This window comes from Aotus nancymaae, unplaced genomic scaffold, assembly GCF_030222135.1.
Source record: "Aotus nancymaae isolate 86718 unplaced genomic scaffold, 86718_ANA_hifiasm-v0.15.2.pri h1tg000049l, whole genome shotgun sequence".
NCBI lineage: Eukaryota > Metazoa > Chordata > Mammalia > Primates > Aotidae > Aotus > Aotus nancymaae.
Genome location: NW_026988463.1, coordinates 14,458,496 through 14,483,180, shown reverse-complemented (window position 1 = coordinate 14,483,180; position 24,685 = coordinate 14,458,496). Strand labels below are relative to the sequence as shown.

Genomic DNA, 24,685 nt, shown 5'->3' with positions numbered 1-24,685 from the left:
TTGGATCGCTACTGTGTTGTGAAGTGTTTGCTGAATTTGCAATGGGTCACTGCTGCAGTTTGTTACAGAGATCAAGGGTGAGCAGGGCTTAGCAGCTGGAAGGTCTGGGAGTCCATGGACTTGGAATTGAATTCCCCCTTGGCCACTTCCCAAGGGTCTAACCTTGGGTAAAGGTCTTTTCCTCTCTGAGTCACAGTTCTCTCTATTAAATGCAGCCAGTTTTCCTTCGTTGTCGAGGATTAAATAGGTCAGTCATTTCATGACTTAGCCTGTGGTTGGAACTCAGTAGGTGGCACATTCTTCTTGCTTCTCTCTGAGTGGCAGCAACATTTGAAGCTGGCAGATTCTTCTGGGCCCTGGCGGGGGTGTTGTACTCTCCACTGGATGCAGAGGGAGAAGGTAAGAAGGAGACTGGTAGCGTTGATTGCTCTGCCCTCCTGTCTCTGCCAAATCCCCACATTAGCAGACTGTAGAGCTAGGAGGGCATGATCTCATGCAGAAACCAGTACCCAGACAAGGGAAGTGACTGTCCCTGTCACATGGCTAGCAAGCAGACCAGGCAGGATGAGAGCTCAGGCCTTCTGACTTCCCGCTCAGTGCTCCCTCCACTGTTCCTCTCAGTTGATAAGTGGTCCTGAGACCACCTGTGCTCCCTGCAGCCTATTAAACACCCTTTCTCTCTTTATGTATTTATTTTTCAGACACTCTCACTCTGTTGCCCAGGCTGGAGTGCATTGGCACGATCTTGGCTCACTGCAACCTCTGCTTTCCAGGTTTGAGTGATTTTCCTTCCTTAGCCTCCTGGGTAGCTGGGATTACAGGTGCCCGCCACCATGCCTGGCTAATTTTTGTATTTTTAGTAGAGATGGGGTTTTGCCATATTGGCCAGGGTAATCTTGAACTCCTGAGCTCATGTGATCTGCCCACTTTGGCCTCCCAAAGTTGCTGGGATTATGGGTGTGAGCCACCGTGCCTGGTCCATTGCTGCTTTTTAACTAGGTGTCCGTGAGATCTGAGGTCTCTGTGGACATTGAAGTTTGAGAAGCACTGCATTAAAAAATTATCAGTAGGGAGATGATAGAGATTTTTATTTTCTTTGTACATTTTTTCCTGATTTGTTATTTTGTTTTTTTTTCCCTACATGAATTGCTGTTATAATGAGAAAAAAATAGCAAAAGCATTTCCAGTGCGGGGAACCCTGTCAGGTTTCCAGTTGGCATTGCTCAAGAGCAGGCAGAACTGTCAGGTCTCATACTTGGAGAAAGGAAGAAAGCAAGCCTGACTTTTCTATTCTGGTGTTAGGGAGGGAAGAGCAGAATCCAAACCCTGGATTCTGAAACAAAGAGCGTTTGATAGATAGACACAGGTGTCCAGAGGTGTGGGAGGACCTTGGCCAGATGGGTCTATAGCCACCCTGAGTGATGCCTTGAGATGCCTGATGGCTGGTGGGAATGGAGTCTAGGCTATTCTTGATCAAATCCTCTTCCAGAAAAAATGCCAATGGTACTTTTTGAAGAGTCAGTTATTTTACTGTGTGACTCAAAGAATCTGCTGACTGATTTTATCACCAGGCCTGGGGGTAAGGCAGGATCCTTGTATCCTGGTTCTAACACAGGCTTTAGAAGTCTTGAGTCAGGATCACAGTTCCACCAATTAGAATTCAAATTTGAACAGAATCTAACCCCATTATCATGGTCCGCATAATCCTATGTGACTGGCCCCTGCCTGCCTGTTTGATCGTTCCTTTTGCTTTTTTGCTTTTCGGTCAAGCCACAGCGAACTTCCTTCTAGTCCTGGAAGACTAGCGCTAAGCTTGTCCTGCCTCAGAGCCTCTCCCCTTGCTGTTTGCAGTGTCTGGAACACTGGCCTGCCATGTCTTTCCATAGCTGCTCCTTCTCTTTATAGAGGGCTTAGCTCAAATGTCACCTGTGTAGAGAGACCTCAGTGGCTGCCTTGGCTGAAACAGCCTTCTTGCTTCCTCCGTATCCCATCACTCTCTTTGTTTTTTTCTTGCTAGTATGACTCTCTAATACTTTTTCATTGATTAGTTGAATTTTATGCGATTTGTTTCTTCATGGTGTTTTTTTCTTTTTTGAGATAGGGTCTCACTCTGTCACCCAGGCCGGAGTGCAGTGGGACGATTTCAGCTCACTGCAACCTCTGCCTTCTGGGTTCAACTGATCCTTCCACTTCTGCCTCATGAGTAGCTGGGACCACAGGTGTGTGCCACCATTCCTGGCTATTTTTTTGTGTTTTTGGTAGATACAGGGCTTCGTTATGTTGTGCAGGCTGGTCTCAAACTCCTGAGCTCAAGCAATCTGCCTGCCTCAGCCTCTCAAAGTGCTGGGATTACAGGTGTGAGCCACTGTGTGCCCATTTAACTCCTGTGTCCTCAGCTCTTAAAACATTGCCTCACACACAATAGAAGTTAAATAAATCCTGGGTGGATCAGTGCACACAGTCACTTGACTTCCATGGGCTTCACCTTTCCCATCTGTGTTTGGGGTCCTGGCTTGTAGGGTGGATGTGAAGGTGAAAGGAGATGATGCATACAGAGTGCCCAGCTTGGTGCCTGGCATGTAGGGTGTGCCCAGCATATGGTGGTGATTGTTATCAACCAGCTGGCCCAGGCTTGACTAGAGGAATCACTGACCATCTCTGAGATAATGCCCTACTGCTGCTCCCTGGTGCAGCCCACGTAGAGTTGCCCAAGACACAATCAGCCTGACGGCAATTCAACGCTTGCCATGTGGAGCATCTGCCTTTGAAACTTGAATTTCAGTATCCCTTGAAGTCAGTGTGCTCTGTGTCTGGTGCATCATATTCCGTGGCTTTGTATCTTGCTTGGAGGTATTGAGCATCTTGTGGAGATCAGGTGTGGCTCTGACAACTGTCTGCCTGGTGCTTTCCAGTGCCCGTGCTCGAGACCTTAAATGGAAGTTCAGTGTATGTCATGTGTGTCAGTTGGGAATGCTTTTGGCTGCAAGTGACAGCCCAATGTGCGGTGGTGTGGACAAATAAGGTTATTATTTTGTGAGAATTAGCTTGTTTCTAGTCTTGGCTTAACAACTCAGTGATCTAAGAGCTGGTATCTTTGTGATTCTCTAGGTTTTTCCCTCAGGCTAATGACTTCATGGTGGCAAAATGCTACTCCAGCACCACCCAACATGTTTATGATTAAGGCATGAAGGATGGAGGACGGAATGATGCCCTTTATAGCTTTTCTTTATATCAGAAAGGAATCTTTCCCAGAACTCTCCCAGTGCACTTCTGCTGGCTTCTCATGGGCCAGACTGCTTAAGTTCAGACTCAGCTGCTGAGAAAAGGAGTAATCAGGTTTTTCAGCTTGGATTGCTGAAGGTGGCATGGAAAAAGGGTGTTGGAGATGGTAGTGAGATTAGCCAGTGAGCAGTGCCCACTGTATTGGGAAACTTATATTTTATTTTAGGCTGCTGGTTGACAACTGGGGGCAGTGTTTATTCCCAGGGGACATATGGGATTGCATGGAGACATTTTTGTTATAACTCGGGGTTTGTGTGTGCTAATGGCATATAATGTGTAGAGACCAGGGATGCTGCTAAACATTCTACAATGTCAGTAATGCCAAGGGTTGAGAAACCCTTAGACCATTCTAGCCATGTTCTTCAAATTTGGGAAAATTAGTTTAGCTGTTTTCCTTTGATGCAGTGACAGGCAGTGGGCAAACTTCATTGTAATGTTATAGATTATTGGTACCTGGTTGTGCTATTGATTTTGTTAAAGATCAGTAGCAATGGACTGATCTATTTGGGGACAACCATGTACCATAATGTCAGAAAGTCTTAATGGAAGACGAGCATCAAGCAGAACTAATGAAGCCTCATTCCATTTTAGGATCACAGAACAATGACAAAAGACAATTTCTGCTGGAGCGACTGCTGGATGCAGTGAAGCAGGTAAGCAGAAAGCACACGTTTGCCTTTTCGGTCGAGTAATGGTGTCAGATAATTAATATAGGTCATTTCTTCCCCATGACATACATAGACTAACTCCCACTTTATATCTGGGAACAGTGAAACGATCTAATCGTTTTCCCCGGGAAATGATAGAGCAGGGAACACGGTCAGAGTTGGGTTGGAAGAAGTCCTGTGTCTTGAACTTCCAAAGCTCTCTAGAGGACCCCATCCTTCATGATGTCCCTTCAAGAAGGGCATTGGGCCGGGCGCAGTGGCTCACACCTATAATCTCAGCACTTTGGGAGGTCAAGGCAGGCAGATCACTCACTTGAGGTCAGGAGTTCAAGACTAACCTGGCCAATATGGTGAAACCTGTCTGTACTAAAAATATGAAAATTAACTGGGCATGGTGGCAGGCACCTGTAATCCCAACTACTTGGGAGGCTGAGGCAGGAGAATCGCTTGAACTCGGGAGGCGGAGGTTGCAGTGAGCCGAGATCATGGCATTGTACTCCAGCCTGGTGATGGAGTGAGACTGTCTCAAAAAAAAAAAAAAAGAAAAGAAAAGAAAAAAAAAAAGAGCATTGATGTAAGTTTCAAAGTCTCATTGTCTCATTTCCAAGCATTTGTGTTTGAGGGCGACTCTGAGGGGTGCAGAGGTGGTGGTCTGGAGTTAGGACCGCTGAGCACAAGAAGGCTAGGACAAGGAGGAAGGAGGCCATGCCTGGGGTCCTCTGCTGCTGCCCCCAGCTATGTGGACGCTGTAGGTGGCTCTGCTGTGATCGATGTGATGCTGTTTCTGATGCTTGGCTCCGGCTGGGCTTGGAAGCAAGCCTGGACGTGAGACTGGAATCTGCCTGCTGCATGTACCAGATACATGCTACTGTTAGCTGTCATTGATCACACCTTCACTGTGTGCCAGGCTCTCCGCTAAGCACTTTATATTTAATCCTTCCAACAACACTGTGAGATTATAGTTCCTGCAATTGGTTTCATTTTACGGGTGAAGAAACTGAAGCTCAGAGAGATCCAATAACTTGCTCAAGGCGTCATAGTTAGTAAGTGGCAGAAGTAGGATCCAAATCTGGGAATTCTAGGAGCTCACTTTTGGAAGGTGCAGTTGACAATTATATGTGTGTAATTAAACTATAGGGAGGTAAGTAGTTTAATAGGGGTGTGTGTTAAATTTTTTTTTTTTTTTTTTTAGAGACAAGGTCTTGCTGTTGCCCAGGCTTGAGCTTGTGGTGCCATCATAACTCATTGTAACCTCGAACTCCTGGGCTCAGGCAATCCTTCCACCTTAGCCTCATGAGTGGCTGGGACTACACAGGTGCATGACACCACACGTGACCGGGATGTATGTTGAGTATTGAAGTGAGCCCAGAGAATGTAGCATCTATGCAAGCCTTGAGGCATTGTGTGGTAGGAAGGACACAGGCTTTGGGCTCAGATGTAGCTGGAATTGAAGGCCAGCTTTACTTCTTCAGCTCTGTGTGTACAGGGACAACTCATGCACCCTCCCTGAGCATCTTTCTTCTGTTGTGTAACTGGGTCACTTATCTGTGTACGGCTGCTGAGGGAATTGGCTTGTTAAAGCAGGTAAAGGGCCCAGACAGAGCCTGGTCCTCTGTTAATATGGTAACATCTGGAGCCCATGTTATTAGCTTGTTCTTTCTTTGCTGCAGAAATGGAAAATATAATAAAGTGAGGAGGCAAGTTGAACCACTTTAAATATAGCAGTTAGAGAGAAATAAATTGGAGGTTATGCCCAAAGCTTCGTTTTTTTTTTTTTTTTTTTTTTTTTGAGTAGGAGTCTAGCTCTATTGCCGAGGCTGGAGTGTAGTGGCATAATCTCAGCTGACTGCAACCTCCGTCTCCTAGGTTCAAGTGATTCTCCTGCCTCAACCTCCTGAGTAGCTGGGACTACAGGCGTGCACCACCGTGCCCGGTTAATTTTTGTATTTTATTTTATTTTCGAGATGGAGTTTTGCTCTTGTTGCCCAGGCTGGAGTGCAATGGCACGATCTTGGCTCACTGCAGCCTCCACCTCCCCGGTTCAAGTAATTTTCCTGCCTTAGCCTCCCGATTAGCTGGGATTATAGGCGCAAGCCACCATGCCCAGCTAATTTTGTATTTTTAGTAGAAATGGGGTTTCTCTATATTGGTCAAGCTGGTGTCTAACTCCCGACCTCAGGTGATCCGACTGCCTTGGCCTCCCAAAGTTCTGGGATTACAGGTATGAGTCACTGCGCCTGTATTTTATTTTGTAATTTTTATTTATTTATTTATTTTTGAGATGGAGTCTTACTCTGTGGCCCAGCCTGGAGTGCAGTGGCGTGATCTCAGCTCACTGCAACCTCTGCCCCCGCAGATTTAAGCGATTCTCCTACCTCAGCCTCCTGAGTAGCTGGGATTACAGGTGCCCGCCACCATGCCCAGCTAATTTTTGTATTTTCAGTAGAGATGGGGTTTCATCATGTTGGCCAGGTTAGTCTTGAACTCCTGACCTCAGGTGATCTACCCACTTTGGCCTCCCAAAATGTTGGGATTACATGCATGAACCATTGCGCCCGGCCAATTTTTGTATTTTTTTTAGTAGAGGCAGGGTTTCATCACGTTGACCAGGCTGGTCTTGAACTCCTGACCTCAGGTGATCCACCCATCTTGGCCTCCCAAAGTGCTGAGATTACAGATGTGAGCCACCACGTCTGGCCTGCTGTTATTGTTATTATTATTATTGTTATTTTGAGGGTTAAAGTGTTGTATATGACTTTTTTTGCTTATGACTTTCATAAATAAACTTTATTGGTGTATAATTTACATAAAATAAAATATAGCATTTTAAGTGTACAGTTTTATGTGTTTTGACTAATGTGTCATTTAAAATTATATATATGTACACACACAAATACACATACACACACACACACACACACACAGAGTGTAGTAGTTTTGATAATAAGTTTAGGAATCCTGCAAGACTGCTACACATAGCAGAGATTCTGTACCTTTAAAAGAAAAAAGACAGTAGTAGGCCAGGCGCTGTGGCTCACACCTGTAATCCCAGTGCTTGGGGAGGTTGGGGTAGGACAATATCTTGAGGCCAGGAGTATGATACCAGCTTGGGCAACATAGTGAGACTCCTGTCTCTACAAAAAGTAAAAAATACGAGTTGAACCTGATGGCATGTGCCTCTAATCCCAGCTGTTTGGGAGACTGTGGTCGGAGAATTGCTTGAGCCCAGGTACTCGAGGTTGCCTTGAACTATGATGGCACCACTACACTTCAGCCTGGGTGACAGAGCCAGACCCTATTTTTTTTTTTTAAGAAAATTAGAGATTCGGCACGGTGGCTCACACCTGTAATCCTAGCACTTTGGGAGGCCAAGGTGGGTGGATCATGAGGTCAGGAGTTCGAGACCAGCCTGACCAACAGGGTGAAACCCCGTCTCTACTAAAAATACAAAAATTAGCTGGGTGTGGTGGCATGCGCCTGTAATCCTCGCTACTCAGGAGGCTGAGGGAGGAGAATCGCTTGAATCTGGGAGGCGGAGGTTGCAGTGAGCTAAGATCGCACCACTGTACTCTAGCCTAGGTGACAGAGCAAGACTCCGTCTCAAAAAAAAGAAAAGGAAAAGAAAACTAGAATAGTGGATAATGATGATGGTTGCACGACATTGTAAATTGAAATTTACACCTAAAGATGGTTAAAATGGCAAAGTACATGTTCTCTATATTTTAATTTTACCAATTCAAAAAGTAGCCTGGTTTCATTTTTATCCACTCGCAGTAAATTATAATTCCTCACAACAGGATGACTCGTATGAGGCTGTTGTAACGTCATAACCAGTCATAACAACTCTGGGGCTCTGTCCAAAGGGACCCATCAGTGCAGGTTGGTGGAAGTTGTAGTTATCACCCATGAAGAGCTTTGTGTTGTAGACAGTTAGCTGCTGACAGCAGGAGCAGCTTCCTGGATAATGCACAGATGACTGTGTGTTTTGTTTTCCTCTTAGCATTGTTTTCCCACAAGGCTTGTTTCTGTACAAGTTTGGGGTACAGGAGATAAGGGTTTCCTTTAAGTGGCAGCTTGAAGGCTGGGGTGTGCACCTTCTTAAGTCTTGTGCTGACACCCAGGGCACAGGGACGTCCTGATGTGGCGTGCAGAGCTTCTGGTCCTGTGTCCCCTTCCTGACCCTTAAGCCCTGTGTGGGTTGTTTTGTGATGTTTTGAGTGTCCCATCCCAACAGCTGATCTCAGCAGCTTCTTTTTCTGTGCAGTGCCAGATCCGCTTTGGAGGGAGAAAGGAGATCGCCTCGGATTCCGACAGCAGGTAAATATGTCGCTTCTAAAACCATTGACCATCGAGGTTGAAAAGGCAGCAGAAAGTGACTGGCTTCTGTGATGTGCCTCTGCAGCCGAGAGGTACAGCACTGAAATTTAAGTCACCCGTGGACTCTGTGCAGTGACTACTCATCTCAAACACTCCACATGTTCCGTAATTCTCTTTCTAGGAATCTATACTGAAGGAATTATTCAAGATACCTTTCCATATAAAGTTATTTTCAGGATAAATAATAATTATAAGAACTTAGATGTCTAAATACCCAATAATTGGGAAATAGTTAAATAAAGTATAGTGCATTAATAGGATGGAATGTTATATAGCCATTAAAAATGATATTTATATAGAACTTGTTTTCAACAGAAAAGCACATAGGTAGTGATTAAAAATTATGTATGTAATAAAAGGCATATGTTGTAAAAAGAGCAGGATACGAAATTCTATGGATGCAGAGTGGTCCTAGCTATGTCAGATAGCACTGGCCAAACACACTGAAATGTGGCCTGAGGTAGCAGTAGGGGTAAGAATATTGGGAATATTGCTTTCTGGTATGTTTCATGTTTTTTACTGTGATTATCTGTTTCTTTAATGATAACAAATATTTCCTAAAAATGGGCCAGGTGTGGTGGCTCATGCCTGTAATCCCAGCACTTTTTGAGTCCTAGGCAGGGGGATCACTTGAGGTCAGGAGTTTCAGACCAGGCTGGCCAACATGGTGAAACCCTGTCTCTACTAAAAATACAAAAACTAGCTGGGCGTGGTGGTACATACCTATAGTCCCAGCTACTTGGGAAGCTGAGACAGGAGACTCACTTGAGCCCAGACTAATTTGGGGGAAATTCAAGGGCTTAGTGGGTGGAGGTTGCAGTGAGCTGAATTTGCACTACTACACTCCAGCCTGGGTGACAAAGTGAGACAGAGTGAGACTGTGTCTCAAAAAAAAAAAAAAAAAATCTTAAAAATGGCCATTGACATTCATGACCCAGGAAAGGCTGCCATAATTGCTTAAGCTGATAACATTGGCTGGAAGGAGACACATAGGACTTGGCAAAGGTAGGAGGCACACAGGCATCCAGTCCTTGCTGCAAATGCGTTGTGGGCTCAGTCAGAGCTGATTCAAGCTCTGCAGCCCCTGGGGTGGCAGGAGGGACATTCCTGCATGGGAAGGAAAGGGAAGGGAACTTACTTGCTCAACGTTCATCTCATCCTGGAAACTGTTCATATCCCCCACCCTCTCACCCTAGCCCACCCACCCATGTCCATCATTCCTTTTTCAGTTCTTTCCTTCCTTTGTTCTTCTGTAAAACTTTAACAGCCATGAGCAAAGCATGTAGACCTGCCTGGAATAGAGCTACATGGGTGATTTGAAACTGGCACAGGTTTAAAATGATACATCTTATAATCCATTCCTTCTTTGCTTAGGTTTTCTCCATGACATGTATCACCCTCCAACAGACTATATATACATTCAGCTTTTTAATTTTGCCTGTTGTCTGTCTCTTGTCACTATAATGTCAGCTATGTGCAGGCAGGGATGTTTTGCTGTCTTGTTTACAGATGTCTCTCCAGTGCCTAGAAGCATCTAGAAGGTACTCAGTGAAGATTTGTTATCCAGATGAATATGTGTATTACATACTCATCCATCATCATGAAAGGGTGTTTCTCCATTTTTAAAAAAAATTTTACTTCTGAGTGTTTTACACAAGCACTTTGTGCCTGTCATACATTAGATTCTCAGTATGTGTTTGTGGCATTAGATCATTAGACTGATTGATCAATTTAGTCCTTCTTGAGGGCCTACTATGAGGCCTGGCCTTGGTCTACACAGGGATCCAAGGTCTGCTTGCATCAGAATCTCCTGGGAGGTTTATTAATGATGCATTGTCTAAGTCCCATCCTAGTTGTACTGGAGCAGGATGTGTATATGTGCATGAATGGGTGTGTGTATGTATTGAAGTCGAGGAGCTTGCTGAGAATTTGCATTTCATCAGGCTCCCCAGGTGATTCTGCTGGACACCAAAGCTTCTAGTGCAATCAGTTTTTAAGGGCCTGAGATGCAGAGATAATTAGGAAGGACTCCCCTTTCCTGGCCGGGTTGGTTTGTCTGTGTGTATGTGTGTGTATGGGTGTGTGTGGTGTGTGTCTGTGTATCCATGACTTCTTGATCACTTTTCTTTATTACCATGCTGTCCATTTTCTGAGAGAGGCAATCCTCCTCTGAATGTTAGGTTAATGTGTTCTCACACAGACTATGCCTCATCCAAAAACCCAAAATTAGAATGCTCCAAAATCCAAAACTTTTTGAGTACTAACATGATGCTCAAGGAAATACTAATGGCAGCAAGTTGGATTTTGGATTTTTGGGTTAGGCATGCCTAACTGGTAAGTATATAATACGCATATGCCATAGTCCAGAAAAACCTGAAACTGGAAACATTTCTGATTCTAAGTATTTTGGATAAGGAATACTGAACCTATATAATAGAATTTACTACCATAACCTTTGTTACAGAAAATGTTGTGTTTTATAGTAGGAAAAAATTAATTCCTTCTGTGACAACTGTCATTTATGGCTAAAAGGAGTACACTGCTTAATATTAATAATAATAGGCCAGGTGCTGTGGCTCATGTCTGTAATCCCAATGCTTTGGGAGGCTAAGGTAGGAGGATTGCTTGAGGCCACTAGTTTAAGGCTGCAGTGAGCTATGATCGTGTCATTGCACTCCACCCTGGGCGATAGACAGAGACCCTGTCTCTAAAAACAAACAAAAAGTAATAATAATAGTTATAGTATGTGACTGCCTTTGCTGTGTTTTATTTATGTTGATGCTTAGTCCTCAGGGGGAGCAGAGGTATTATCCTTTCTTTTTTTGTGAAACAGAGTCTTGCTCTGTTGCTCAGGCTGGAGTGCAGTGGTGTGATCATGGTTCACTGCAGCCTCAACCTCCCAGGCTCAAGATCTTCCCACTTCAGCCTCCCAAGTAGCTGGGACTACAGATGCAAGCCACCATGCCTGGCTAATTTTTGTATTTTTTGTATAGATGAGGTCTCACTATGTTGCCCAGGCTGGTCTCGAACTTGTGGGCCCAAGTGATCCTCCCACCTTGGCCTCCCAAAGTGTTGGGATTACAGGTGTGAGCCATACTGTGCCTGGGTTATCCCTTTTTTACTGATGAGAAAACAGATGCAGAGAGGCAAAATGCTACAGTCTAGGTTAGACATTTTGGAAAGGCTAGAGTTCCATGGTCTGTTCTTTCTCTGATGTGTGATATTTAGTGACTAAATTGGTTTTGAGGCTGGGTTTAAAAAAAAATTATCCTCCTTTACCCCAGGAGGATTCCTTCTTAATATCAGAATCTTGGTCTTACCTTTGAAATATTTTTGGCTAAAGGTGGCACCACCTTCATGTTGGAAAGGCCACATCATCATCCCTATTCTGTGAGAAAGTTGAATCCAGCTGGGCGCAGTGGCTCACACCTGTAATCCCAGCTCTTTGGGAGGCTGAGGCGGGCAGATCACTTGAGGTCAGGAGTTTAAAACCAGCCTGGCCAACATAGTGAAATCCAATTTCTACTAAAAAGACAAAAATTAGCCAAGCATGATGGCACATGCCTGTAATCCCAGCTACTTGGGAGGCTGAGACCGAAGAATCGCTTGAACCTGGGTGGCAGAGATTGCAATGAGCCGTGACTGCACCACTGCAATACAGCCTGGGTGAAAGAGTGAGACTCCATCTCAAAAAAATAACTAAAAAAGGCCTCATGCAGTGGTTCACGCCTGTAATCCCAGCACTTTGGGAGGCCGAGGCAGGCAGATCACCTGAAGTCGGGAGTTCGAGGCTAGCCTGACTAACATGGAGAAACCCTGTCTCTACTAAAATGCAAAGTTAGCCGGGCATGGTAGCACAGTCCTGTAATCCCAGCTACTCGGGAGGCTGAGGCAGGAGAATCACTTGAACCCGCAGAGGTTGCAGTGAGCTGAGATTGCGCCATTACACTCCAACCTGGGCAACAAGAGCGAAACTCCTTCTTAAAAACAAAACAAAAAAACCCCAAAAACCAAAAACATAAACAAACAAAAAAAAATTTTAAAAAGGGAAGAAAGTTGAATCTCAAGAGGGAAAGTCAATGAACATTTAAAAATAACTGTTGGTCGGGCACAGTGGCTCATGCCTGTAATCACAGCACTTTGGAAGGCTGAGGTGGTTAGATCATGAAGTCAGGAGTTTGAGACCAGGCTGACCAACATAGTGAAATCCTATCTCTACTAAAAATACAAAAATTAGCTGGGTGTTGTGGTGCACGCCTGTAATTCCAGCTACTTGGGAGGCTGAGGCAGAAGAATTGCTTGAACCAGGAGGCGGAGGTTGCAGTGAGCCGAGATCATGCCACAGCACTCCAGTGTGGGCGACAGAGCAAGACTCTATCTCAAAAAACAACGAACAAATAAACAAAACAAAAAACTGTTAAGAGGACTGACAAGATACATGACTTGCCACTCTTCCTCACCCCTGATGGCTGGCCCAACCCTGGAGTTGAGTTCAAATCCGCCCACTTTCCTCCAGCTCCTCTGCTGGGCTGCAGTCCTCATCACCAGCATCTCACAGGATGGCCGCTGCAGCTCCAAGCTCTCCCCATTCGTTCTTGTCCTGCTTTCACCACACTGAATGCAGAATGCAGATTCCCTCACCTTATGCCCCCTTGAAATCTCCCATCTGCCTTCTCTTTGCTCTTGGGAGAAAGACCCACATCCTTAACACAGTGTGGAGGCCTCACATGCTTTCACCTGCTCTCTGTTCCAGCCATCTGGCCTTTTTATCTTTTGTTTTTGAAGCTGCTCACTGCTTTTTCAAGGAAGTTTGTTTTTGTTTTTGTTTTTTCTGGAAACCAAGTCTCGCTCTGTCGCCCAGGCTGGAGTGCAGTGTCACGATCCTGGCTCACTGCAAACTCTGCTTCCTGGGCTAAAGTGATTCTTCTGCCTCAGCCTCCTTAGTAGCTGGGATTATAGGCACCCGCCACCATGCCCACCTAATTTTTGTATGGCTTATAAAGACGGGGTTTCGCCATGTTGGCCAGGCTGGTTTTGAACTCCTGACCTCAGGTGATTTGTCCACCTTGGTCTCCCAAAGTGCTGGGATGACAGGTGTGAGCCACCGTGCCCAGCTTTCAAAGAAATCTTCCGGATTCCTGACATCACTCCCCTCCCTGCATAGTCCAGTTCATCTGGGCCTGCTTTCCTTGCTCTGTACCTCAGTGCCACTAACTTTCCCTGCAAAGGAATGGATTTGACCTGAGGGCTGTGCTTGGCTGACCCCTGCGCTGTATTGTTATAGTTATAAATCTGTATAAATTACACATTTGTATTATAAATTGATTTGCCCATACTTTTTACAATTTTTTTATTTTTTTGAGACTGAGTCTCACTCTCTCACTCAGCTGGAGTGCAGTGGCACCATCAGGGCTCACCGCAGCCTCAAATTCCTGGGCTTAAGCCATCCTTTCACTTCAGCCTCCCAAATAGCTGGGACTGCAGGTGTGTGTCACTATGCCTGGCTAATTTTAAATTTTTTTGTGGATACAAGGTCTCACTGTGTTGCCCTGTTTGGTCCTTTTTTATTTTCTTCTGGAGACAGAGTCTTAGTTGATCACCCAGGCTGGAGTGCAATGACATGATCTTGGCTCACTGCAGCCTTCACTTCCTGGGTTCAAGCAATTCTCCTGCCTCAGCCTCCCGAGTAGCTGGGATTATAGGCGCCCACCACCACACTGGGCTAATTTTTGTATTTTTAGTAGAGATAGGATTTCACCACATTGGCCAGGCTGGTCTCGAACTCCTGACCTCAGGTGATCCACTGTCCTTGACCTCCCTAAGTATTGGGATTACAGGTGTGAGCCACCACGGCTGGCTCTGAAAATGCTCTTGTGTAGGTCATAAGTCTCACTTGATCCTTGTGACCACCCTGGAATATAGGCAGGCAAGAAGGGGAAAGTTTCCCTATACTTGCAGGCATAAAAGTTTAGGGGTGGTCATTTGTGCAGCATTTTCTTTTGCCACCTCCTATGCTGGGGACGCAGACCTAGGGTAAATGGATCACATGGTTTATGGATAGTGGAACGGCAATATGGTCTTCCTTCTCTAGCACCATGTCCTTTTTTTTTTTTTTTTTAGCACAAACTTTCCCCAAATGAGAGATTCATGTCACAGCATGAACTTAACATCATGTTAGGTGTTAAATGCATGGTATTAAATTCCTTTCAGTTACCTAATGGCTGGGTTAGTCTCCTTTTAATTCTTTTCCAGTCTCAGTGATATCAGGGAGAGGGACTTAGTTTGGTTTAAGCTGAACTAAAGGAAATCACAAATATTGGATCTTTTTTTTTTTTTTTTGAGACAGAGTTTCACTCTTGTTGCCCAGGCTGGAGTGCAATGGCTCGAACTCGGCTCACCGCAACCTCCGCCTCCTGGGTTCAAGCGATCCTCCTTCCTCAGCCTCTGGAGTAGCTGGGATTATAGGCATGCACCACCACACTCTGTGAATTTTGTATTTTTTGTAGAGACAGGATTTCTCCATGTTGATTAGGCTGGTCTCTAACTCCCACCTGCCTCGGCCTCCCAAAGTGCTGGGATTATAGGTGTGAGCCACTGCACCCAGCCTGGATCATTTTTTTGTATTTTTAGTAGAGACGGGGTTTCACTATGTTGGCCAGGCTAGTCTCGAACTTCTGACCTCAAGTGGTCCACCTGCCCTGGCCTCCCAAAGTGGTGGGATTATAGGCATGAGCCACTGCACCTGGCCTGTGTTTAGTTTTTTTTTGTTTCTTTTTTTTTTTTTTTGAGACGGAGTTTCGCTCTTGTTACCCAGGCTGGAGTGCAATGGCGCGATATCGGCTCACTGCAACCTCCGCCTCCTGGGTTCAAGCAATTCTCCTGCCTCAGCCTCCCGAGTAGCTGGGACTACAGGCATGCGCCACCATGCCCAGCTAATTTTTGTATTTTTTAGTAGAGACGGGGTTTGACCTTGTTGACCAGGATGGTCTCGATCTCTTGACCTCGTGATCCACCCGCCTCGGCCTCCCAAAGTGCTGGGATTGTAGGCGTGAGCCACCGTGCCCGGCCCCATTTTTTTTTTTTTAAATCTCCTTCTTGAATTAATTATGTTTAGTTTTAAGGCTACTGTTTTTATGTCATATGATGCTAGTTTTCTGTTTACATTTGTGATGGAGCTTTCCATTTTTTTTTTATTTTCAAAGAATTTTCCTTTTTATACAGGTGTATGTAACTGAACAGAGTGAGTCAAATTCAAGACAAATAAGTAAATAATAGTATATATCCTTACATCGAAAGAAAGCTGCAAGGTGTTAGTGGAGAAGTAATGTTTCGAGGAGAGACAGTGCTAGCAGGACAGAGCAGCCATTGCTGGATTGGGAGCCGAGATGGTGCACTGTATTATTTCGCCAAAATCCAAAATCCAAGGTGGATGTGTGCGTGCGTGCGTGTGTGTGTGTGTGTGTGTGTTAGAGAGAGAGAAAGAGAGAGAGAGAGAGAGATGTTTGATCTTGTGATGAGACAGACACCGTGAGATGCAGCCGTCTTCACATGGAACGTAAAACAGCATTGATATTAGGGGAAATGGCAGGCAAGACTTGTTTTTTCCTTTGGATAGAGGCCTGAGAAGCCTCCCCAGGAAGAAGTGGTGGCAGCTGCTGGGCTTCAAAATGTGTGCTTCTCCTCTTCGCTTTCTGTTGGTGTTGTTTGCTAGCTCTGTTTTTCCCTAGGAACAAAGACTCATTCTTGTGGTTCATTAAAATTATTCCATGTTCTTTCAGTCAGACTGGCCTGAGAAGAAGCTTTAAGATATCTTTAGAATATTTTGCCTTCTAGAAATAATGGCCCAGGAGCTTTGTAGGCCCTATAAGTTACCTCAAAGACTAGACACATGACTGTTCTGCCAAACTGTCTTTACTCCTTATGGAGTCAGAGGACATAATGTGGAAGTTTTCCCTTTGAATTATGAAGAGGAACGATAGTGGGGGCAGTGGAATCAGCATGGGCTTTGGAGCTTGGAGTTTGAATCCTGGCTTTGCCAGTTCCGAGTTGTGTTGAGATTTTGGGCAAGTTTCTTTCTTGCACCTCAATTTCCACCTCAATTTCCTCATCTCTGAAATGGGTAGTATAATGGTATTCACCTCAGAGGGTTGTTATGAGTCAGTTCCCGTGCAACCCTTAGAACACTGCCTGGCAGGTAGTAAGTGTCCAGTAACGGCTAGCTGTTGTGATTTTCATTATAATGACATGCAGGGTGTTTTGACACTTGGTAGGCATTTACCACACACTCACAGACTGGATCTCTTTACCGTATAGGTGGCAGTGGGTTGGCTTCAGGTATTCATCTTAGAGCATTTAGAAAGTGTTAAGGTTGTTGAGGTGCGGTGGCCCGCACCTGTAATCTCAGCACTTTGGGAGGCCAGGGTGGGAAGATCACTTGAGCCCAGGAGCTCGAGACCTGTCTGGGCAACATGGTGAAAACTCATCTCTACAAAAAAAAACAACCCAAAAATTAGATAGCTGAGTGTGTTGTTGCAGGCCTGTGGTCTCAGCTACTCAGGAGGCTGAAGTGGATCGCTTGAGTTTAGGAGGTCGAGGCTGCAGTGAACCATCATCACACCACTGCATTCTAGCCTGGGTGATGTGAGTGAGACCCTGTTTCAAAAAAACAAAACAAAAAAAAAAGAAATTGCTATTTTTTGTGAACCTTTTAGGTGACTGTCAGAACAAATCATAGGAGAGCATTTCTTCTCCTTTCAAAGCATGCAAGGAAAGAATGATTTATTTTGGTGATTTTTTTTTAACCTGTTGAGGAATTAGAATCAGTTTTGGACTTTTCAGGAAGCGAAAAAACCAAAATCAGCTGCTCTTTGTTGATCCTGATATTATTCTTAATGCGGTTGAAAACTGTCACGTGTATCCCCCAGGGGACTTAAGAAACGAAATGGCTTTTTCAGGAATTTTTTTCTCTTTAAAATGTCTCTGAATGTTGGTCATGTGATTATTATCTTCTCTGCATCACAAGTTTCTTACTAGCCTGTAACTAGTTTGAGGTGTTGACTGGATGTTATGAGTCTTGTCATCCTGGCCCAAAATCCTGGGGTTCATGAATTGGATTCTCCCTCTCCCTTACCCTGAGTACTTTACTTCCACTTTTGAGGCTCCGTAGTAGACAGTTCTGATTGCATACTTTTATTTTACTGCTTGATCAAATGAATTGCCTTTTTTTTTCTTTTTTGGAAAAAAGATTATTTCTAGCAATGGGGAACCTCTAGGACATTTAACAAATCTAAACCCCGTTTTTTCTTTTGAGACAGAGTCTCACTCTGTCACCCAGGCTGGAGTGCAGTGTTGCAATCTTGGCTCACTGCAACCTCTGCCTCCTGGGTTCAAGCAGTTCCCCTGCTTCAGCCTCCCGAGTACCTGGCACTACAGGCTTGTGCCACCATACCCGGCTAATTTTTTGTATTTTTAGTAGAGATGGAGTTTTGCCATGTTAGCCAGGGTGGTCTCGCTCTCCTGACCTTGTGATTCACCTGCCTGGGCCTCCCATAGTACTGGGATTACAGACATGAGCCACTGAGCCTGGCCAATCTAAACCCATAATCTGAATTTTTTTTTTTCAGGCAGAGTCTCTGTCACCCAGGTTGGAGTGCAATGGTATGATCTCTGCTCACTGCAACCTCTGCCTCCTGGGTTCAAGTGATTCTTGTGCCTCAGCCTCACGAGTAGTTGGGATTTCAGGCACACACCACCACACCCAGCTAATTCGTTTGTTTGTTTGTTTTTGGTGGGGACAGAGTCTCACTCTGTCACCCAGGCTGGAGTGCAGTGACGAAATCTTGGCTCACTGCAACCTCTGCCGCTCTGGTTCAAGTGATTCTCCTGCCTCAGCCTCTAGAGTAGCTGGGATTACAGGTGCCTGCTACTGTGCCCAGCTAATTTTTGTATTTTTAGTAGAGATGGGGTTTCACCATCTTGGCCAGGCTGGTCTTGAACTCCTGACCTCGTGATCCACCCAGCTGGGAGTGATCCCAGCACTTTGGAAGGCCAAGGCAGGTGGATCACGAGGTCAGGAGTTCAAGACCAGCCTGGCCAAGATGGTGAAACCCCGTCTCTACTAAAAATACAAAAATTGACCAGGCGCGGTGGCTCACACCTGTAATCCTAGCACTTTGGGAAGCCAAGGTGGGCGGATTGCCTGAGCTCAGGAGTTCAAGACCAGCCTGGGCAACATGGTGAAACCCTGTCTCTACTAAAAATAAAAAAATTAGTTGGCTGTGGCGGCGTGCGCCTGTAGTCCCAGCTACTTGGGAGGCTGAGGCAGGAGAATTGCTTGAACCTGGGAGGCAGAGGTTGCAGTGATCCGATATCGCACCACTGCACTCCAGCCTGGGTGACAGAGCGAGACTCCATCTCAAAAAAAAAAAAAAAGAAAAAGTAAAAAAAAGAAAAATACAAAAATTAGCTGGGTGTGGTGGCAGGTGCCTGTAAGACCAGTTACTGAGGAGGCTGAGGCAGGGAATTCCTTGAACCTGGGAGGCAGAGGTTGCAGTGAGCCAAGATCATGCCACTGCACTCTGGCCTGGGCAACAGAGCAAGCCTCCATCTCAAAAAAAAATAAAGAAAGAGGAGAAAAGGGTGGTCTCATGCATTACTGGCCAGAAAGCAGGAATGAGAACAAATATATATTGGTTTTTAAATTTTTTATTTTTCTTTATTAAAAATTGTTTTTAAAGACGGGTCTTGTTATATTGCCCAGGCTGGCTTTGAACTTTTGGCCTCAAATGATCTTCCCTCCTCAAACTCCCAAATAGCTGGGACTCCAGGTGCATGCCACTGTGCCGTGCCTGGCCTAGTTTTTATTTTTTTTAAAACAAACTTTTGGTTTGAATTTTTTGGTCTCTCAGGCTGTGGACTTTGACCAGACTTGGAGATCCCATTGGCTATTGTCTTCATGTGATTTCTTGTTTTTCATTTATTCACGCCTGCATCCAGGGGCTCTTGTTTTTTCTCCATTCTCTTTTTCCCTTTTGATTTACCAGCTGCTTCAGCAGATTCCTTCTCAGCTGCCGGCACCTGTTCCTGATTTTGATGTTCCTCATCCTCCAAGAGAATCCAGGCAGCATTTGCATCTAGACCAAGAGTTGGAGATCTGTCTATGCCAGGAAGGACAATTATTGTTTATATGAGTAACATTTGAAAATTATCAGAAATTATGATTTACCGTTTAAAAATAGGTTATTTTTTATAATTTCTGGTTCCTCTGTACAAAGATTAATTTGATTATTTGTATATACCTCTCTGCTATTCTCAAACCTTCACACTTACGGTACCATGAAAACTGCTGTCTTGTGAGTTATCACTGTTGCCAGGCATGAATTCTTTTCTTTTTAGTTTTCATCAACTATTTTATTTTGGGGGGAGAGAGAGGGCTCCCTTTTTTCTGTTCCATATGTTCTCTTTCTCCTTGGGTTGCTTATATTAATGACCAAGAATTATTTGTTCTATTTTTTTCTGTCCTTACACAATTATTTACAAATAAAATAGCCATGCATATATGCACATATATATAACCTTTATTGCCATTGTTTTACAAAAATGGAATCATACAAAATGCTCTGCATTTTTATTTTTTCTTTTGGTATTCCAGTGTTGAAACATTTCCAAGTTACAGTTCTAATAATTTTATTTATTTATTTGTTTTGAGATGGAGTTTTGCCCTTGTTGCCTAGGCTGGAGTGCAATGGTGCAATCTTGGCTCACTTTAACCTCCACTTCCCAGGTTTAAGTGATTCTCCTGCCTCAGCCTCCCAAGTAACTGAGATTACAGGCTTGCGCCACCATGCCCAGCTAATTTTGCATTTTTAGTAGACATGGGGTTTCTCCATGTTGGTCAGGCTGGTCTCGAACTCCTGACCTCAGGTGATTTGCTCGCCTCAGTCTCCCAAAGTGTTGGGATTACAAGTGTGAGCCACTGTGCCTGGCCTATTTATTTATTTTTTTTGAGATTCTGTCACTCAGGCTAGAGTGCAGTGGTGCAATCGTGGCTCACTGCAACCTCAGCCTCCTGGATTCAAGCACTTCTCCTGTCTCACCCTCCCGAGTAGCTGGGATTACAGGCGCCTGCCACCACGCCTGGCTAGTTTTTTGTGTTTTTAGTAGAGATGGGGTTTCACCATCTTGGCTAGGCTGGTCTCGAACTCCTGACCTCAAGTGATCTGCCCCCCTCGACCTCCCAAAGTGCTGGGATTATAGGTGTGAGCCACCATGCCTGGCTAATAATTGTTTTTAAAAGGCTACATTGCATTGCATGTTGCAGATGTAGAAACAGTTGCCTGTGAAATACTGACTTTGTTTCTAATTTTTACTATGATAGACAATGAAGCAATAGAAATCCTTAAGCATCATTTTTTAATATACTGAGGATTTTATATTTTTCGTGTAGGTTTCCAGGATTTGGGTTGCTGAGTCAAAGAGAATGGCTTCCGGCTTTCTAAACATTTCTACCGGTAGTACATGAGTCTACCTTTTTCTTTCTTGCCAACAATAATTTCTCTGGCACAAGAGTGTAATTGCTAGGTTGTATGGTATTTGCATAGCTAGTTTTATAAGAAACTGCCACACTCTTGTCTATTGTGGCTGTCCCGTTTTACGTTCCCACAAGTAGTGTGTCAGTGATTCTGTTTCTCTGCATGCTTGCTAGCATTTGGTTTTGCCAAGACTGTATTTTAGCCATTCTGCTAGGTGTGTAGTCGTGTCTCACTGTGGTTTGAATTTGCATTTCTCTAATGGCTAACTGCATTGGACATCTTTCCTGTGCTTATTGGCTGTCTGCACATCCCCTTTCATGAGCTGTCTCTTCATTTCTTGCTCATTTTCTAGCTGTTAGGGCTTTTATCTTTTTTTTTTTTTTTTTTTTTTGGGAGACAGAGTTTCACTCTTGTTACCCAGGCTGGAGTGCAATGGCACAATCTCGGCTCACCACAACCTCCGCCTCCTGGGTTCAGGCAATTCTCCTGCCTCAGCCTCCTGAGTAGCTGGGATTACAGGCACGCGCCACCATGCCCAGCTAATTTTTTGTATTTTTAGAGAGACGGGGTTTCACCATGTTGACCAGGATGGTCTCGATCTCTTGACCTCGTGATCCACCCGCCTCGGCCTCCCAAAGTGCTGGGATTACAGGCGTGAGCCACCGCACCCGGCTAGGGCTTTTATCTTTATAAGATGATTTCTGAGAAGTGGTATTGCTGGGTTAAAGGGCTATGCACATTTAAAAAAAAACATTATACTGGCTGAGCAGAGTTGCTCATACCTATAATTCTAGTATGTTGGGAGGCGAAGGCAGGAGGATTGCTTTGAGCCCAAGAGTTACAGACCAGCCTGGGCAGCACGTGAGACTCCTGTCTTTACAAACATGAAAATAAAAAAACTTAACTGGACGTAGTAGTGCCTGTGGTCTCAGCTACTTGGGAGGCTGAGGTGGAAGGATCACTTGGACCTGGGAGGTCAAGACTGTGGTGAACCATGATTGTGCCACTGCATTCCAGTGTGAGTGACAGAATGAGTCCCTGTCTCAAAAAAAAAAAAAAAAAAAAAGAAAAAATTATACTGTCTAATCTCTTTACAGAAAGATATAGCAATGTATATTTTTGTTCCTATCAACAATACCTATTTCTCCATACTCTTGCTAGCACTATGATTGTTTTTAAAGTCCTTAGTCCTAACTTGGGCTTCAGTGTTACTATACTTTCTTGGCTATTAGTGAGATTGAGTATCTTTTCATGTGTTTATTGGCCAAGTGTATTTCATCGTTTTGTGGTTGTTCACGTTCTTTGCTTTTTATTTTTTGAGCTGCTTGTCTTTTTCTTATCCATTTGTAGAAACAGAGTTTCTGTGAATATTAATTTTTTTAGTCATATGTTCTGTTAATATTTTCTCATCAGTCAGTTTATTTTTCCACTGTATTTATGGTATCTTTTCACCATGTAGACATTTATTAATTTTATGTAATTAATTTAGTGAACCTTAAAATTCTTTGGCTTTTGAGTACTGCATCTTATCCTCAGGTTCTTCAGTATTTTTCTGAGTTATTTTTACTGTAAAGGTTTTCTTTTTTTAAACTTAACATTTTTCTTTGATCTTGACCCATCTGGAATTTCATTCTGTCTGTGGTTTGTGTCAGAAGTTTATTCTTATGAGATAGGAATTTATCCTTATTTTTTTTTCAGCCCCATGATCCTTTGTGTTAATGTCATTGGTTAAGCAGCCCATTCTGCCCATCTGACTGAAGTGTTACTGTTATTATAGATGAAATGCTTCCGTATGTATTAGAATTTTTGGGGGCGCTGTCTATGCTGTTCCATCAATTTATTTTTTTAAACCTCTGTACCCCAGAACAAGAGATGCCAAGTCTTTCCTGCCATTGTTATTGGAATTGTGTTAAGGTTTTTTTTGAGATGGAGTCTCATTCTGTTGCCCAGGCTGGAGTGCACTGGCGCCATTTTGGCTCACTGCAACCTCTGCCGCCTGGATTCCAGTGATTCTCCTGCCTCAGCCTCCAGAGTAGCTGAGACTACAGGCTCATGCCACCACACCCAGCTAATTTTTGTATTTTTAGTAAAGATGGGGTGTCACCATATTGGCCAAGCTGGTCTTGAACTCCTGACCTTATGATCCGCCTGCCTCAGCCTTCCAAAGTGCTGGGATTACAGGTGTGACCCACTGTACCTGGCCAAAATTGTGTTAAGTTTATACATTAATTTGGGAAGAATTGACATTTTGATTTTAGTAAGCCTTCCTATTCAGGAAAATGGTTTTTCTATTTATCTATTTAGTTTGATCTTTATGTTATTTAATAAAATTTTATGGTTTTCTTTATAGAGGGCTTGTCTATTTCTTGTTAAAAATGATTTATTTTACTTTTGTTACTATTATGCATCAAGCTCCTCTCCTAGTTTTGTGAACTTAAAAAAAAAATCAACTTTTAATGTTATAGTGTCTTTTTTTTTCTTCGTCAAAATTTATGGGATTTATTCTCTTTATTGCAGTGTTTAGCATTTGTGGGTGGGAAACATTTAAATCTTTTTGTAGGTCTTTTTCTTTTTTAACTTAACATTGCAGTCTAACCTTTTTAAAAATGCTATTTCCAAGTTTTCTATAAGCATTTTAAGTAGTTGCATGATTCTTCCTCACCTTTAGACCATATTTCTTCATTTCTTATCTGTAGTTCAAGGCAACAGTATTTCTGGTTCTTGAAGCATGAATACGTTTTTAAATGCTTGTTTTGGAAAATGAATTAGATTCAGAGAAGTATAAAAACAAGAACAACATGACCAGTAATTCTTTCACCAAGTGGTTCTTAATTTTTTTATATAATTCCCTTAGGAATTTTTTTTTTGAGACAGAGTTTTGCTGTTGTTGCCCAAGCTGGAGTACAATGGCGCAGTCTCGGCTCACTGCAACCTCTGCCTCCCAGGTTCAAGTGATTCTCCTGCCTCAGGCTCCTGAGTACCTGAAATTATAAGCATGTGCCACCATGCCTGGCTAATTTTTTGTATTTTTAGTAAAAATGGGGTTTTACCATCTTAGCCAGGCTAACTCCAGACCTCAGGTAATCTGCCTGCCTCAGCCTCCCAAAGTGCTGGGATTACAGGCATGAGCCAGCACACCCAGCCTGTTTGTGTTTTTTAAGCATAAGTGGGAGCATGCTTAACATACAGTTTTCTATCCTGCTTATTTTTCATTTATATTATAAGGATGTTGGTTTATTAGTATAAGCTCTTGGTAGATATTTTTAAGACCTAAAGAGCTAATAGCTATTGTTTATCTAACCAGTTCCCCAACTGTTAAATATTTAGGCAATTTCTAACTTTTTTTCTTTCTTTTTTTTTTGAGACAGGGTCCTGCTCCGTCACCCATGCTAAAGTGCAGTGGTGCAATCCCGGCTCACTGCAGTCTCCACTTCTTGGGCTCAAGCAACCCTCCTTTCTCAGCTTCCTGAGTAGCTGGGACTACAGGCATGTGCAGCCATGCCTGGGGCTAATTTTTGTATTTTTTTTGTACAAACAGGGTTTCAGGCCACTGTGCCCAACTCACACCTGTAATGTTAATGCTTTTAAAAAACTTTGTATTTACTTATTTTTTGGAATAGAGACAAGGTTTTGCTTTGTTGCCCAGGCTGGTTTCAAACTTCTAGCCTCAAATGATCTGCCCACCTAAGCCTCCCAAATTGCTGGGATTACAGGTGAGAGCCGCTGATCCCCACCTATTCTTAGATTTATATCTGATTTGTAGAGTATAGTCTAGGATTGATTTCTGCCAGTGAAATTTATGGATTAAGTGTGTGAACCTTTTTAAAA

The 24,685-nt window shown here is 43.8% G+C and overlaps 1 protein-coding gene across 1 annotated transcript in view; it reads left to right on the top strand.

Moving 5' to 3' along the window:
- SNX29 (sorting nexin 29) overlaps nt 1–24,685 on the top strand; it is a 596,058-nt gene that overhangs the window by 21,116 nt on the left and 550,257 nt on the right. Inside the window, exons 2-3 of the mRNA XM_064362489.1 lie at nt 3,874–3,935; nt 8,215–8,267. Of these exons, the coding sequence (XP_064218559.1) occupies nt 3,874–3,935; nt 8,215–8,267 (115 nt within the window). The remainder of the gene's footprint in view (nt 1–3,873; nt 3,936–8,214; nt 8,268–24,685) is intronic.